The 18,080-nt window shown below is 31.2% G+C and overlaps 1 protein-coding gene and 1 pseudogene across 1 annotated transcript; both read right to left on the reverse strand.

The window, feature by feature from the left end:
- Positions 1–4,529: 4,529 nt before the first annotated feature.
- LOC148572877 (uncharacterized) lies at positions 4,530–6,668 on the reverse strand. The gene is made up of 3 exons (XM_088505560.1): positions 6,128–6,668; positions 5,260–6,022; positions 4,530–5,070 (listed from the first exon to the last, which is right to left on the reverse strand). The coding sequence occupies exons 1-3, from the start codon at positions 6,666–6,668 to the stop codon at positions 4,530–4,532; spliced, it is 1,845 nt and encodes a 614-aa protein (XP_088361686.1).
- Positions 6,669–12,619: 5,951 nt separating this feature from the next.
- On the reverse strand, positions 12,620–16,169 carry LOC148572878 (putative 3-hydroxyisobutyrate dehydrogenase-like 2, mitochondrial; annotated as a pseudogene).
- Between the last annotated feature and the right edge of the window lie 1,911 nt (positions 16,170–18,080).

Below are 18,080 nucleotides of genomic sequence, written 5' to 3' on the forward strand. Positions count from 1 at the left end.
CCTATTTACTGTTTATGACGTTAAAGCTGATGTGGAGTTACTTTTTATGACATGTGAGTCATAAATAAAAACTGGGATGAATTCCTATTGGAAGTGATCTTAGAGATGGGTCACTATTCATTACTTTTCACTTTACTAATTTACAATACAAGAATCAGCTTCTCACTTTTTCTATTTTCTTTACTTTCACATTCCCTTTTCTCTTTGTTCTTTTCGTGTATGGGCCTGAACCTTTAATTTGTTTTATATTGATTTTTTTTATAACAATAATTGAGTTTTTTTTTGGTCATATAATATGCATAAATAATTATATTACTAATAAAATATAGTATTTATGATAAATAGATTATGTTGATTTTGGTCAAGTCATATATATTATTGCAGTGAATGAGAACTTTGTTTTTGCATGCAAGGGGCAAGGTTGAATATATATGTTCATACCTTGGTTTATAGATCCAGTCCACATTTTTATTAAGAAATGAATAATCTTTAAATTGAGTCACACAAGCTCGATCGGTCCAATAGTAGTGAATTTAATCCACGTGGTCTCATCCACGCATTGGATTGATTTGGATGCCAGTTTTTTATTTTGTATTCCACCCAATTTGGAGAGTAAATTAAATTATTTTTCTACTATTTTATAGTGAATAAAAAAAATCTTCTACTTTATAAAAGAATAATTGCTTATGAACTTTAGAAATTATCTCTAAAAAATATTAAGTTTTATTCTATTACTTTATAAATATTTAAATATTTAAGTATTTTTTTAAATTTAATCTCATTTAAAATTTGTTAATATTTTTGTTGACTTACACATCAGAATTTTTTATAGACCAAGTATTTTTATTAGGCGAAGTCTTCTGTGTAGAAAGTGTTGTGGCTTCGACATGTATAAAAATGCGTGAAGCTGGCAGTGTACGACAAGTGTGTGACCTAGAGAACAGATGTGACAAGTTGTAGTAATGGTTTCTTTCGAGTCAGAAATCGCTACTAACTTCACGTGACATGGGAACATTATTATTTTGTGTTAACTAGACTAAGGATAGTTAATTAGTATGAGTTTTAGTTGGGAATCATTTTATTGGGCCTTTTTGCATAGGTGGAATGATTCTTATAAATTTAGTGGGCTTTGTGGTTGCTAGGATTTGAACAATGCTGAGAGAAAATAGAAGAAATGTATTGAAAAATTCAATAAAAAAAAATCCAATTGAGGTGTTTCAAAGGATTTCTAGGAGATGCAGTTTTCACGACCTTCAGAAATCAGTACATGCAGAATCCGACTAAAGCCAGTGATGAGGATCCGGGAGCTCATTTTCATCCACATGCAACAATAGGCTGAAAGCTTTGGAAAATCTCTGGTTGAAGGTGAACGAGAAGAAGAGAGGATAGGAGTCGGGTTGGGGTGGGTCTCTGTGTGGGTAGTTCTTCGGGTCGGGTTGGGTTCTGATTGTGTGGGCCGGGTCGTTTCTTTTGGACTTAGGTCATGTCCAAAAAGAAAAAAAGATTTCTACTATTGTGACTAATAGAACCCCTAGACAATAAGTGTATATGGATTGACAAAACTCTTTAAGGTTCACAGTTAGAACTTGAAAGTGCACACACCTAAATAATTTTGCTACATAATATACCTGGTCCATATATATAAACTATTAAACGAAAATAAAAATATGAGTAATTACCTAAATTAGTCCTCAAGAATTTTAAAAATAGACATTTTAATCCCTAAGAAAAATTAATACATGGATCAATCCCCAAGGTTTTACTCCAACAGACAAATCAGTCCCAAGTTCATTTTTCAGCAGAGTAACTACCCAGATCAGTTTCCAAAAATTTTAAAAATTGACATTTTAGTCCCCAAAAAAATTAATGTACAAATCAATCTCTAACATTTTTCTCCGTTAGATATAACAGTCCTCCATCCAAAAATAAAATAAAATAAAATAATTATTATTATTAGGATTAATTGCCTAATAATATTGTACTATAATTTTTTGTATTTTTTGGACAAAAATAATGATAAATTTATTCATTATATATATATATATATATATATATATAGTCACTCAATAATAATAATAATAATAATAATAATAATAATAATAATAATAATAATAATAATAATAATAATAATAAATAAATAAATAAATAAATAAAATTATTAGAGATTATTCTATAAAAAAATTTAAAGTTAAAACTATTTGATATTTTTGTATTTAATATAATCAAGAGATATCCTATTTTAAAAAAAATATATATTTGTATTAAAAAATATGTATTAAAAGAAAATATTTTAATTTAAATTTATATTAAATTCATGTTTATTTTAATACATACATATTTTTTAAAATATGACATCTTTTGATTATATTAAATACAAAAATATCAGATATTTTAACCTTGAATTTCTTGTAAAATAATCTCTAATAATTTTATTTATTTATTTATTTATTTATTTATTTATTTATTTATTATTATTATTATTATTATTATTATTATTATTATTAAATGACTATATATATATATATATATATATATATATATATATAAAAGAATCTAATGAATAAATTTATCATTATTTTTGTCCAAAAAATACAAAAAATTATAGTACAATATTATTAGGTAATTAATAATAATAATAATAATAATACTAATAATAATAATAATAATAATAATAATAATTTTATTTTATTTTATTTTTAGACGGAGGACTGTTATATCTAACGAAAAAAAATATTGGGGATTGATTTGTACATTAATTTTTTTGGGGGGACTAAAATGTCCATTTTTAAAATCTTTGAGAACTGATCTGTGTAGTTATTCTGCCAGAAAATGAATTAAAAACTGATTTATCTGCCGAAGTAAAACTTTGAACATTGATCTGTGTATTAATTTTTCTTGAAGACTAAAATGTCCATTTTTTAAATTCTTGAAAACTGATTTGGGTAATTACTCTAAATATATATATAACATTCATTATACAAAATAAAATAATACACACGTTCAACTACCTACGTTAATTACTCATTATACTACTCAATTACAATAGCCACAAAAATCAAAATATAAACCACACCATTATTTTTCATAAGAGAACAACACGCACAACAAATATGATACAACATAATTTTATATCCTAAATTTTAAATATTAAATTAATATAAAAAAGAATTCACAAATTTAGAAATTAGAATTTAGAATTTTACGCATAAAGTTTATGTTTTATAATATATGAATTAAGGTTTATAGATTATGATTTATGTGTTACGGTTTATGGATTTACGATTTATAATTTAGTGTTTATTATTTAAGTTATTGGATTCATGGTTTGCAAAATAGAATTTACAGTTTATCTTTAACAAAATTAATGTTTATACTTTAGGATTTAGTGTTTACAAATATACGTTTTCGATTCACAAATGGTAATATATGATTTACGGTTATTAATTTTATTGTCAAGTGTCATATTATATAGTTTATATTCATGATTCTTGTAAATTATTTAAACTCTAAAATCATAAATCCTAAATCTGAATCTTAAATCCTAATTTTGAAAATTCCAAATTACTCATCTTTGGAGATACATTATCAACTATAACTTCATTCATTAAATTCGTTTTAACCACTAATTATTTAAATCAGACACTTAAATTTTATTTATACAAAATAAAACTAATAAACTGCTCATAAATTACATGAGTACAAAATATATATATATATATATATATATATATATATTTTTTTTTTCTTTTCTAACTTTTTTTTTTGGACATGGGCCTTTAAGGCCCGAGCTACCCAACAGAACAACATAGCCCAATTCCAGCCCGACCTAAATATCCTAATTCATTCAATCTATTTTGAAACGCACACACATCTTCCTATCTTTTCCCTCTCAAATGATGCAGCACCAACTATGAGGATTCATTGGATTGTGAAGCTGATCGATGTCCTTCTTCTGTAATCCATGTAAAACCATTGCCTGTGTATCAATGCTGCATTTTATCCAATCCTTGGATGGTGGATGCCAGGTAACTTTTCTTTCTCCTCTTCTTGTAGTATGTGTTGTTGCATTTAATTTCTCAGTAGCTCTCTCTGCATGCTCATGCTCTAGTAATCTAGCCTTGAATATGTCCATGTTTGGGTTTAATTCTGTTTTCTGGTGAATTATTTGATTTCTTGCTTTCCACACCTCCCACATGAGAAATCCTACTTTACTAATGTAGTATATGTAATCCTTTCCCATACACTTTCATTCTGTTGATAAGTTCTAGCATCCAACATCCTAGTGAGGAGACTGTTTGTGTATTGGGACTTCATTGAATTTGAGCTCCAAACCATACAGCTCTCATCCATGGACATAATAACCTGGGCCATCTTCTTTTTGGACCGAGTCACTCTGGGTAACATTTAGAGCTTTTGCCTCAGATCACATATGATCTGGCTAAGAGACGTTTCTCTTTTCTATTATCGATGAAATATGAGAATAGGTGATGTTTTTTATATAGCTCGTCTCTTCACATATCTTGCTCTTTCTATTGATTCTTACTTTCATTGTGCATAATACGCAAAATTTCTAATGATGGTTGCATGCTCCAATTTGAATGAAGATTCCCTAATTCTGCTTCTCTGGCCACTTTATGTGCAAGAAGATTTCCTTCTCTGGGAGTCCAAGTTATGCCCCTACCAGATAATTGTTCCAATAACAACTGAATGTCCTGAATAATTGCCCATGCTTCTCCAATTGGACTCTTGGATTTAATTGCTTGTATGATTTTTAGATTATCTGATTCAATGAGAACTTTTTCCATGAACAAATTATTTACAATGATTAGAGCTTGTCTGATTGCTAAAGCTTCTGCTATTGTGACTGAGTTTGCTTGAATTAATCCTGTGAAACCTAATAAAATCTTTCCTCTATTATCTCTGTACACCACTGCTATAGCTCCTTTGCCTGTATTCTTTTTGAAAGAAGCATCCACATTTGCCTTGATCCAATCCGCAGGGGTGGCCTCCAATGAACCTCTCTCGTTCCTTTTTGAACCTGTCTTTCTTTTAAATTTATCTTCTTTTTCGCTATTCTCCAAAACAGATTTTCCATTAGTTTAGCCCTCTTTATAGTCCAGCTAGGATTAATTTCTTGCTGCTGGTACACTTTCTGATTTCTAGTCTTCCATATCTCCCACACCAGAAATCCTATTTTACTAATTCTTTTATTTTCCTCCTCCCCCTACTGATTTGATTTTTTGTATGATAGTCATAAACCAGTCTCCAAACTCAGTAACTATTTCTGTTGTTGGAATACACTGACAATCAGCTCCGAACCATGCAGCCCTTGTCCACTCACATAGCAATAACGCATGCTCTGTTGTCTCCACCTCTTTAGTACAAATCTGGCATATAGGACTCCCAGCAATTCTCTTCTTGAACAAATTTGAATTTACCGGCACGATATCATAGGCTGCCTTCCACAAAAATGATTTGATTTTAGAGGGAACTTTCATTTTCCAAATTTCTTTCCATAACTCCCTCCTAGCATCACTTGTGGATGGGTTCCCATGATCTCGAGATTGAAATTCTCCTTTTGCTGCGAAATAACCTGTCTTTATAGTATATATACCATCATCTCTTGCAGGCCAGTATAAATTATCCTCCTTATTCACAAAACTAATTGGGGTTCTAATAATAGCATCACAAATTTCTGGCAAAAACATGCTTCTGATTTTGCTCTCATTCCAACCCCTTCCCTCTTCAATGAGCTCTTCAACTTTCTGATTATCTTGTCTACCATTCCCCAGCACCTTACCTACTTCAGCTATCCAATTATCCATCCATATATTAATTTTTGACCCATTTCCAACACTCCACTTTCCTTTCCTCCTTAGCAATTCTCGTCCATGCAGAATGCTTTTCCATATCCACGAAGAATTCTTCCCAACCTGCGCCTCCCAGAAATTGCCCTTTGGGTAATAGACAGCTTGTAGAATTTTTACCCAAATTGCATATGGATTCTTCAAAGCTCTCCATGCTTGTTTTGCAAGATGCGCTATATTCTACATTTCTAAGTCCTTGAAGCCCAATCCCCCTTCGATCTTGCTCTTTGTTATTATATTCCAATTCTTCCAATGAATACCTCTCTCCTTTCCGGATGTCGCCCACCAAAATCGCGCTACTCTTGAATTGATTCTCTTGCAAAACTGCTTGGAAAATTTTATCACATTCATAGCGTAAGCTGGTATGGCTTGCATAACTGCTTTAATCAGAATTTCCTTGCCAGCTTGATTCAGTAACCTCTCTTTCCATCCTTCAAGCTTGTTCAAAATTCTCTCTTCTATCCACGACAAAGCCCGATTTATAGATCTTCCCCAAATTGCAGGTAGTCCTAAATATTTTCCTAGGGATTCACATGATGACATATTTAGTATCTCTTCAATGCATACTCTTGTTTGTATTGAGACTTGATGTCCAAAGGTAATACCAGATTTATCTAAATTTATTCTTTGCCCCGAGGCCTCTGTATATTCATTAAGGACTGTTATTATCTGATAAGCCTCTTCTTCTTTTGCTTTGGCAAAAATAATGCAATCATCTGCAAATAAAAGATGCGTAATTGTTGGAGCTGTTGGGGCAATTCTTAGGCCTGAAATTCTATCTTCTTTTTGTGCTTCCTCCATTAATATAGGAAACACTTCCGCTGCAAGAATAAAAAGATAGGGCGAAAACGGATCTCCCTGTCGTAATCCTCTTTGTGGTTTCACTTTTCTTGACAAGTCCCCATTGATTTTGAACTAGTAGTTGGCACTTTTAACACACTCCATCACTAATCTTACCCACCGTTCATGAAATTCGAAAGTTGTGATGACCCGTTCCAAGAAGTCCCACTCCACTCTATCATATGCTTTGTTCATATCTAATTTAACCGCCATATCTTGAGGTCCATTTCTACCTTTTTTGTTGAGACTATGATATATTTCTTGCACAATGACTAAATTATCTTGAATGAGACGCCCTCCCACGAATGCACTCTGTATTGGTGATATTATTTTCTCCATTATTCCCTTAAGTCTTAACACTATGACCCTTGCCAATATTTTGTAAATAAAATTACAACAGCTAATGGGTCTTAGTTGGTTAAGACTTTCGGGGTTCTTGGTTTTGGGTATTAATACAACTGTAGTTTCCCCAATACACTCCGGTATATATCCATTTTTGAAGAAACTTCTCATTGCTTTACACACTTCCTTGCTAATGACATCCCAATACTTATGATAAAACAATCCATTCAAACCATCAGGCCCAGGTGCTTTGAGACTTCCCATATTGAATGCTGCCTTTTTAACTTATTCCTCTGAAACTTTCATCAGCAGCTCGTTGTTCATCTCTTCTGTAACCCTCTTAGGGATTTTTCTAATGGTGCTATCAAAATTCTGTCTTCTTGTTGAAGTGAACAAATTCGTGAAATGATTAACAATGTGTTCCATTATTTCTTCCTTGCTATTCAACCATTGTCCTGAGGCATCCTTCAATTTTTGAATTCTATTTCTATCTCTTCTCTGAATGGTGGTTGCATGGAAGAAAGAGGTGTTTTTGTCCCCTAGCCTCAGCCATTTTACCCTTGCTCTTTGTCCCCAATACTTCTCCTCTTGGCTCCACAAATTAACCAATTTCTCCTTTATATTCTGCATCTGCTCTTGTTTTTCTTCTGAAAAATTAGAGGCTTGTAATTTTTTAAGTTCCTCCTTCAAACAATGAATCTCTTTGTCTGCCCATTTGAAGGTAGTTTTACTCCATTTTCTTAACTCATCCTTACAACTCTTGATTTTATTAGTTAATCTCCCCCATTCGCAGCCATTAGGTTCTCGTTTACTCCAGCCCCTTCTCACTACATTCTCACAATCTTCGTGGTCTGCCCAAAAAGCTTCGAACTTAAAACTCCTTCTAACATTATGCATAGGGTTCAAATCTAGAATTAGAGGACTATGATCTGAACTAATAGCAGGCATTGACGAAAGATAGGCATGTGGATACATCATCCTCCACTCCCAATTGTCCAAAGCCCTATCTATTCTTTCCCTTGTCACAAATCCATTTCTTGGATTGCTAAACCATGTGAACCCTCCTCCTTTCAATTCCAAATCTATGAGAGCATTTGAATCTACAAAATTTCTGAAGTCTCTGACCTGGTTTTGCGGCTTCAGATGCAGTCCCACCTTCTCCTCTTGACTCAAAACGTCGTTAAAGTCTCCTATGAAGAGCTGAGGTTCACCTTCACTTCTGCAACTGACCGTGATCTCCCTCCATTGCTCGTCTTTTTTTTTAAATTAGGATTACCATATACAAAATTGCATAACCACATATTTCCTTATTTATCCATAATTCGAGCTTTAATATAGTTATCATACCAAAAATAAATATCAACCTTATATATTGCATTCCAAAACAAACATAGACCGCCGGACAGACTTCGGGGTTCTACACAAAAGGCATTTTCAAAATGAAGTCTCTTCTTAATTCTACTTACAGTCTTTTCTTTTGCTCTTGTTTCAATTAAAAAGATTATTGTCGGCTTAATCTGTTTACATAGACTATGTAGTTCTGAAACTGTCGCAGGAGCCGCTAACCCGCGACAGTTCCAACTTATGATGCTCATGGTTGAGTTGGGGGCATGATTAGGCCCGCCTCCTCGGCCTTCGTATCTTCTGTTACTTCTTCATTGCCATGCTCTTTTCGCATTCATTGCCCTTTCCATGAAATTGTTTGGACCATTTTGCTCTTCTTACTTGTTCCCCGACCCTGTATCAAGTATTTTACTTCTTCAGTAATGTCCTCTAATTGTACCTGTGCCTCTTCCTCCCATTTTCCCTTCAGTCTTAAGCTATGAACAATCCTCTGAAACCAAATCAATCTCATACTCATATGTTACTGTCGTTGCATGGTTGCTGTACTTTTCTTCCTCCTCTTCTTCATCTGCAAGCTCAACAATGTAACTCCGTCCATCTTCAGTCCTATGAATTTGCTTTTCCTTTCTTTCTGGCATTTTTTCTTGGCTCCATTGTGCTCGGATCTTCTCAGATTTGTGTCCCTCCTGATTGCCTCCAATTTCTCCTCTGTCTAAATCCAATTCCTGCTCATTCCCGCTCTTTTTTGTTCTCCTAATTGCCCTTTTCTCATTACTTAATTGAAAATTATTCTTGGTTGGATTTTGGTGCACATCATCCCTCTTGAATACTAATGCTTCGTCATTTCTCCCAGGCCCATCTGTACTTTCTTGGTTCTTGTGAAAGATCTCCTCAACTCGTTCATTTCTGTCCATGTGATCCGCCTCCTGCATTATTGAAGTCTTTTGCTTATGAATCCCTTGTATGGGCTCTACTCCATCCCTTTTCTGTTGCAAAGTGTTAAGTGGGCCATTTAAAGCTGGCCCAATTTCCATTTCACTAGGCCCTTTCTCCACATTTAAAAGATTCCTACTCCCATCCATCTCTTCTCCTACAATCCCATCATGTCTATCATTATCTTTTTTCATTTTTTCTCCCAAGTGCTGAGTATCACTATTTTCGAGAAATTGGGTATCTTTTTTCCCACTCATTCCTTCTACTTCCATCTGCTGCTCCTGCTGATAAAATGGGACCTCCTCCACTTGTACAAATCCTATTTGTTGTGAGAACCTTCTAGTAGCATGTAGTCCTGTCTCTATACCCTCAGCTCTGGCTCTATCTACCTTCTCCTGACTTGTCTCTCTTTCTCTTCTATCTCTTTCCCATACCCACTCGCTATTCCCTGTGTCTTCACCACGCGCCACCGATGAACTCCCTTCTAAACTGTTATTACCACCACCCTTTTTTCTGATTCCCACCTTTTCAACCACTGCAGTAATAGACCTAAGCCCCGGAACTGAAAGGTCTGGCCCATATTTTGGTAAACCTGAATTCTCACTATCCATTGCTATCACCTCTCTGCATCCTCTTTTATCATGCCCAATCCTTCCACAATTATAATAATAATCACATAACTTTTCATATTTAAAGGACGCCCTTGAATAGCTACCATCACTTCTCCTAAACCAAAATCCTGTCTTCAATGGCTCCAAAGCATTCACCTCTACTCTAACCCTCAAAAACTTCCTAAGCAAATTTTCATCAACATATGGATCTTCTATTTCCAACACTCTGCCCAATGAGGCCCCAATCTTCTCTGCAATATTCTTGTTTAGCTTCTCCAAAGGCAAAGCATGAACTTGAATCCAAATAGCAAGGGAATTATAACTTATCTCTTCAAAGGAAAGCTCTGGCCTCCACCACTGCAAGCTGAGCATATGCCCGTCCACCCTCCATGGACCTTCTTCATAACACTTCATAGCATTTTCTTCATTTTTAAAATTGAACAAATATGAGTTTGTGCCCATATTTGAGATGATCAATCCTTGAGGCTCACCCCACATCCTCTTTATTGTTTTTCAACAGTAATCTTGTTTACATTTTTCTCTGTCAAAAGTCTTCCAACTAGCTTCTTTGTTATTTGAAACTCACCGACATGATGGTCTTCATCTAGGTGAAGAACTTCTCCTCTTAAAATAGCCATGAGTTTGAAGTACTTTCTAGCAAAGAGGAGACCTGGCCTCGGACACTTCTAATAGTTTTGGTTAGTATTTCTATTTTTTCTTTACGAAAGCTCCGCTGTCGGAGATGAACCAGCTTCCTGTTGAAGTAGTCGCTCTAGCTATCTAGAGAAATATGCTCTCCTTGCGAAAGAACGTGACCACAAGAGTTCTTAAAGGGTGGGAAAATATTTTTTCTAACTCAAAATCTACTAAAAACATGGGTCAGATATTCTTTGGCCCTCTTAGTGTGTACGTCAAGCCTTTGAATATACACATGTTCACAAATCCAATTATATCTCAACGTCCAAAAAATAACAAACTAATTATAAATTTGTAAAAATTATTTTTTTTTGGTATTTGTAAAAATTATCTAACTTCGTCCAAAAATTCAGATTCATTTAACCTTGCACCAAAAGAAGCTCACCTATAAGTCCATTGATTATCCCATATTAATTATTCAGAACTTTCTAACATTAACAAACTATTAACTTAACCTATTACGTAAAAAATTCCAAACAATTTCACTGTGCACGGTTAGAAATTGTCTCTTTTTAGACACTTGTCACACACTAACTACTTCCAGCACATTTTTATAGGTGTGCAATTGTCTTTCATTCTATACCAAAAAATTCATCTTCTTATTATTCAGACAAAAACATCGAATAAACTATCGTCTAGTTGAATAAGTGAGATTTTTCATCTAAAAATATTAGACCTTACGTCTAGATCGTCTAAAATCTATCTTAATTTCATATAACACCTCGAAATTATTATATATATGCTTTAATTTTGATGGTTAGTTTGCTAGTGGTAAATTTATGATATCGATATTATGCACCAAAGTACATATCTGATCCCATTTCGTTACTATTATATTTAGTATCTACAAATTAAAGTCACTATTATTGGTAGCAAAGTGGACATTAGGATATTTTGTAGACTTCACTTTCTTTGGGATGGGATAGTATAAAATAATTCATCGTATCCATAGAATGTACATAATAATAAACACTTTTATGATCACTACTATATATAAGGAAATAAACAATAAAAATCTAGCTAGGTATGCATGTATATAATATGGGAAACATTTTAGGTACACCGGGAGTACCGGTGCTCCAGTTATTTTAACCGTTGATCTGAATTATAAAAAATATATATAATATATATTAATTGAAATTAACGGTTAAAATAATTGGTGCACCGATACTCTCCGGTACACTTGAAATGTTTCCTATAATATGTATGTTGCCAAAGTGCGGTGCAACTTTAAATAAACGAGAGAAATTCATATAATATTATAAATATATTATTATTATTATTATTATGGGGGGTTTGTTTAATTGCATGGTACGGTAGTGGTAATAAGTTTGAGTGCTTCTAGCAATATATAATTGCATGCATGGCATAGGGTTAGAGTAATTATTTGAGTGAGAAGATTCCTTAATTTATTTTAGGGCCTTCAAAATTAGGAGATGATACTTGGAATAAAAAGTTTGCTAACTGATATTAATATATATTACCAACTAATCATATTGTGGAATCGGATTTTATTCTGCCAAATAATTGAGATTGTCCACTTGACTATATAAAATACACCTGCATGCACTTAATTTAAACGAGTTAAATATTTTTCTTCTTTACAAAAAAAAAAGTGAAATTTGAATAAATTTTCATAATGAACTCTCTGAGATTTATGAAATTATTCAGTTTGATTCTTGAGGTTCTAATTTTATCATAATAATTCTTTAGATTTAATTTTAGATATCATAGTGATCTCTATACATCTTTTTAATTATAACTCGACTGTTTCAAAGATGACGTAACTATCGTGTACACACTAAAACATACCAAAACAACATCGTTTTGGTTTGGCGCCGCCTATTGTGGATCAAAACGACGTCGTCTGGTTAGGCTCAAAGACGGTTTGTGTTCACTCGTCCATGCATCTTCATCACTTCTACTCTTCTTATTCTACTTTTCTTTATCAATGACGCCATTCTAGGATAGAATTTTGGAACTTTTTTACTTTGTGACTACCTCGCTTACATCGAGTCCCACACACTTCGCGAACACCAGACCCTCATTTAGTCTAACCAGGTTCCCTCCTATGGTGATCTGGTTCGCGCGATCTTGCAACTTTGTCTGCACCCCACACCTCCTATGTACGTTATTTTTCCTATCATCGAGAGCAACAGTTGTAGCCATTCCACCACATCGCAATCTCCAGCCGCGAAAATCGCCATTTTTCTATCCTGAGTGCCAATGTCGCCGCTCGAGACTGGCACGTCGACGGACCAAGACGAGTGTTGTCATGCAGCGGAGAAGATCTGGTAGGCGAGGTCTGAGTGAGAACTAGTGATGTCGACGGTGACATAGCTAGTTAGGGTTTAGGGAGGAGATGACGGAGTTTGGACCGTTGAGGTAGAGGGAGCGAACGTTAGAGGGGTGGCCAACCATGGTGAAGAGAATATTGGAGGACTAGGAAAGGGCGAAGATGGAAGGAGAGAAAGTTGCACCCTTTGATTGTAGAGAGAGAAAGATAGTTTGAGTTAGATGAGTTACAAGTGCCAAAGTGGTACACGTTAGACCATCTCCAGTAGGGAACTCATCCCAGTTCCTGTTTATGGCCCACCTGTCATAAAAAGTAACTCTACATCAGCTTTTGCGTCATAAACAATAAATAGGAACTCAAAGCATCTCTCTCTTCTCCATTAGGAGGAACTAACTTTAGTCCCTATTGTGGTCCCACTTAATTAATTAATTAAAATACTTAAAATTAATATAATTAATTTTTTTCAATAATATTATTTAAATTTATAAATTTAAAAATAATTCATTATTAAAAGATATTAATATTAAATAAATTCATATATAATAATAATACACAATATATAATTCGAGATTATATTAATTTATAGTTTTGTGTTTACAACTGCTAATTTTAATAATATCATTAGCATTTTAAATTTTAAAAATAAAAATAACCAACTCAACTAAAAATTATTTTATAAAGTATAAAAATTAAATTTATTTTTTAATGTAAGTAAATTTTAATTAATTATAATTTAATATAATAATATAAATAATATTCAATATTAATTATAATATAAATAATTAATTAAATAAAAACTTAATTATTTAATCTAATTAATTATTTAATATAATTTTTATTATAATTATTACTAATTTAATTATTATTTAATTATTTCAGATTTTATATTATTATTTTTTTATAATAACTTGCCAAATGGCAAGTTGTTATTGGTTAATTTGAGTCCCTGCTTAGAGGGACTCCCTTACCTTGATCCTTGTGCGGAAACTCACTCCTTCTCTACTCCAATGGTTATAGTTCCTGTATGTCAGAAAAAAGTCAAAGAGAAACTCACCATTGGAGGTGCTCTTAGCCACATCAGCACTGAAACAATTGAATCATTACTAAAAAGATGTTTAGGAATCACTATGATATCTTAAGCTAAATCTAAAAGATTGCTATGATAAAATTGAAACTTCTAAAATCAAATTGGATAATCTCATAAATCTAAAGGACTATTATAAGTATTTACTCGTAAATTTTTTGTATTAGCCAAAAAAAAAGTGTAATATAAGTTGTGAACATTATCTCCTTTTGAAAATAAATGCCAAGATGTTTGTGGCATGTTATATTTTTCTTAGCAATACTATGACGAACAATTTTTTTTTTTTGGTATTAAATTTTAAATTCTAATAGTATACAAATAAAATATTAACTTAAAGAATTAGCTAATATTAATAATAAAAAATGTTGATCCCTTAAAATTTATTTATTTTTCTATTATATAGTTTTGGAAATATCTGATCTTATCAACATGCAGCGACATGTTATTATGTTTTAATTTTTTTTTAAACTAATAATAAAAATTAACAATCCATCTCAAGCTTTGTTCCTTTTTTCCTATTGGTAATAATGGCGTCTTTAGCATGCAGTTTGCCTAAACCCTAAAATATACTACTATATGATGATTATCATCTGATCTTTTTTTACCATGTTTCTCAAAATAAAATCAATCCTTTTAAGTTAAAACCTTGAGTAAAAGAAGGGAGGTGGGAAGAGACATATGTAATATATATTTCATATCATATTTACATTAGTCTGATTTTTTACGGTTTTTTAGAATTTTTTAAAGTGTTTTTAAAAGTTTTTTTAGGATTTTTTAAAATTTTTTAAAAAATTTTAAAATTTGTTAGGATTTAGGATTTATAGCCTTTTTTAAAATTAATTCTTAAGACTTAACAATAGTCATTTTCAAACCGTATAACAAAAGCTCATATTCACATATTCTACCACACAAATTTAAGATCACTCAAAAAAAAAAAAAATTATGTGAATTGAGTTGTGAGTTACATAAAAACCTAGTAATCTTTTTTTATCTCAAAAGGTTTTTGTTTACAATTTAACCCACAAAATAGAGAAAAATTAGTATAGTAATTAATATTCGGACGGTTAAATAGACCAATTCAACCGATTTAGCTTTAAATTCGTGGGTTAAACGAATCGGTTTATTTAAGTTCATTTTATTTGTAGACCATAATTTTTTAAATCGGACTGTTTATGACTAGTTTGATGGATTAAACGGGTTGGTCTATTTATTATTTTATTATAATTTTTAAAAAATAGTTTAGTAAAAAATATCACTTTTAAGTCAAAAGCTTTAAATAAACAGTTTTTTTATTGATGGGTCAGATCGGAAGAAACATTAGCCGAAAGTGCTAACTTTTTTGTTTAATTGTAAAAAAAATAAATGGACTGCTTATTTAGCCACTTTAACCCGCCATTTTTATCGGATTAATTGGACTCAACTTGTTTAATTTGAAATGTAAATATGCTTAATTTTAGAGACAGAATTCACCTGTTTAAACGAGAAAATGAGCCGACCTAATGTGTTTAATTAGCCCATTTTGATGGTCTTAACTAATATATTTACTGGTAATTAGACATTAGTCGTCTTATACTTTGTTGCTAAAAAGTTTTAATGTTAATTTTATAATTATTGGTAAAAAAAATTTTAATAATCTCAAAGAGTATATAATTGTCGTTATAACATATAGTAATAACAAAAAATATATAATTATCACAAAAATATAAATGAAATAAAACATATAATAATCATTATGTTATTATTACTAAACATTTACCACTAAAAATAATTTTTGTTTTTAGAAACATTCTCCTCTCTTTAATTACCTATACCGTGGTAGTAAACACTTACGACTTTTGTCACTAGTTATTACATCTATTGTTACACCAAAATTAATTAGAGAAGTTTTTAACTGATCAAGTCACCCAACTTATCCTTTTTTGTTTCGAAAATTTTTGTTTACAGCTTGACCCACAGAGTAGAAGAATTAACATAAGGAGATTAACCTTATTACGACAAGGTGAAAACTCAGGTGCATTTGACTTTACGCGAAGTTGATACTTGAGAGCCGTTAAATGATTTGACTGATTTAACTAAATTTTCATCTAATAGTTCTCAAGTATCAACTTCACGTGAAGTTGACTTCACCCGAATTTTTACCTTACGATCATTTCCATCTTTTAATACCCATGCCATGGTTAGTAGTTGACCCTATAATGTGGTTAATTGATTGGTTTAAAACTTAGCAAGGAAAAGGTAAAAAAGTATGATTTGATATATATATATATATATATATATATATATATATATATATATATATATATATATATATATATATATATATATATAAAATAAAAAAGAAACAAAAATGTATGAGAAAATCAGAAAATCATTGATGGTGCTGGACAAATAAATTTTACAACTCTCCTTTGTTGAATAGTTTTGTTGATATTATGATAGATGGTGTATGTTTTTGAGTTTAATTTTGATCTGCCAATGATGTAAAATATTTTACATAGTCGTACAATCATGTCTGTTTTTTTATGATCATTACGCGGTCAATGTGAAAAATAATTATTTTTGTTAATATGGCGTTACGTAATTAAATACATGTGTAAAGTTATTTTACATTGACAATGTATCAAAATTAAATTATATGTTATTATATTATAGCATACTATAATTTGATCCACACACCGATTTAAGAATAACCATATATAATACAAATTTTTTTATTGGTGGATAGATTAAGCATGAATTCATTTTTTTCATGTACTTGTGAATCTTATACTCTCTTTTTTTATTAACCAACTTAAATTGGTCTAATACTTAGTTCATTAGTCTATTTAAATAAGTGTTGGGAGTTTGAATCTCACCTTATACTGCAGTAATTCATTGGCCAATAACAAATTCATAAATAAAATTTCGATCCACAATAAATTAATTTATAACCGATCAAACTAGAGGATACCGTAAAAAAAAAAAAAAAAAAAAAACTCTCTGCTTCAATTGATAGGAAAATTTGAACCCTAGGAATGTTTTACACGCATGTATAAATTATTGCCATAAAACAATGCCAAAACCTAAGAAATTCATCATTCATTCTTGGTGGATTGGATTGGTAACACATGTAACTGAAAACTTGAAATGGACCCAAACAAGCCCAATTTAACTCTACACAGCACCTCACCTCACATAGCTTGTCCTCTCTCTATATATATGCTGTGTATCTAATGGGTTAATAATGATTATAATAATTAAGTGGCTACAAAAATGTTTCACCCTACACATGAGTGAGGACACAATGAAGAAAAGTGATAGAAGTTGATATATTGTGGTCCTCCCAATAATGTCCCTAATAAGTTTAACCAAAGTTTGGTTCCCCTCAAAAAACTCAAAATTCAAATGGGGTATACTCAGCATTGTCATCACACTAGTGTGTTTTTTCATTCATGTCAATTCAAATTCAACTTTTAGCATTTATCAATAATAAGACTACTTTAAATTTATTTATTCACTTTCTTTTTCTTTTTTTTTTAAAAGAAAATAGGTATTTCATATATATCAAAATGTGTTTTCTTGAATAGTGGATTAAAAAATTAATTATTTTTATTTACGTGACATTATTTAATTAAATTAATATAAATTGTGTTTGATAAATGCCTCAAAATAAAATATATGCCTATTCTTATATTTATTATTCTCACTTTTATTCTAATATATGATACAAAGTTTTTTTAAGAAAAAATTGCATATATATATATGAAAATTTTCTGAGAATCAATAATTTTTAATAGTTTTTTTTATCATAATTTAGTCAGTATAAACATTAAATTATTTTTAATAAATAAATATTATTAATTTATGTATGTAAATTCTGAAAATATAGATATAAATTGTATTGATTAATGTGTATAAAATTTTAAAAAATATAAATACAAATTATATGTTTTTTTATGTACAAAATATTTATAAATATAGATGTAAATTATTAATGATTAATTGCTGATTAAAAATAATAATATTTATTAGTCATATAACAGAATATATTTTTTTAGGGCTGCACGCTAATCGAATCGGATCGGATA

Source organism: Arachis ipaensis, chromosome B2 (genome assembly GCF_059453495.1).
Source record: "Arachis ipaensis isolate K30076 ecotype BB chromosome B2, ASM5945349v1, whole genome shotgun sequence".
Taxonomy (NCBI): Eukaryota; Viridiplantae; Streptophyta; class Magnoliopsida; order Fabales; family Fabaceae; genus Arachis; species Arachis ipaensis.

What these genes read in the sequence shown, in the direction of transcription:
- LOC148572877 (XM_088505560.1), bottom strand. Translation starts at nt 6,668, where the DNA reads ATGGAGGAAGCACAAAAAGAAGATAGAATTTCAGGCCTAAGAATTGCC. An exon ending in GACATCCGGAAAGGAGAGAG is followed by an intron (nt 6,023 to 6,127) that starts GTATTCATTGGA and finishes TTGCAAAACAAG; the next exon opens with CATGGAGAGCTTTGAAGAAT. An exon ending in GTTACTGAGTTTGGAGACTG is followed by an intron (nt 5,071 to 5,259) that starts GTTTATGACTAT and finishes TTTGGAGAATAG; the next exon opens with CGAAAAAGAAGATAAATTTA.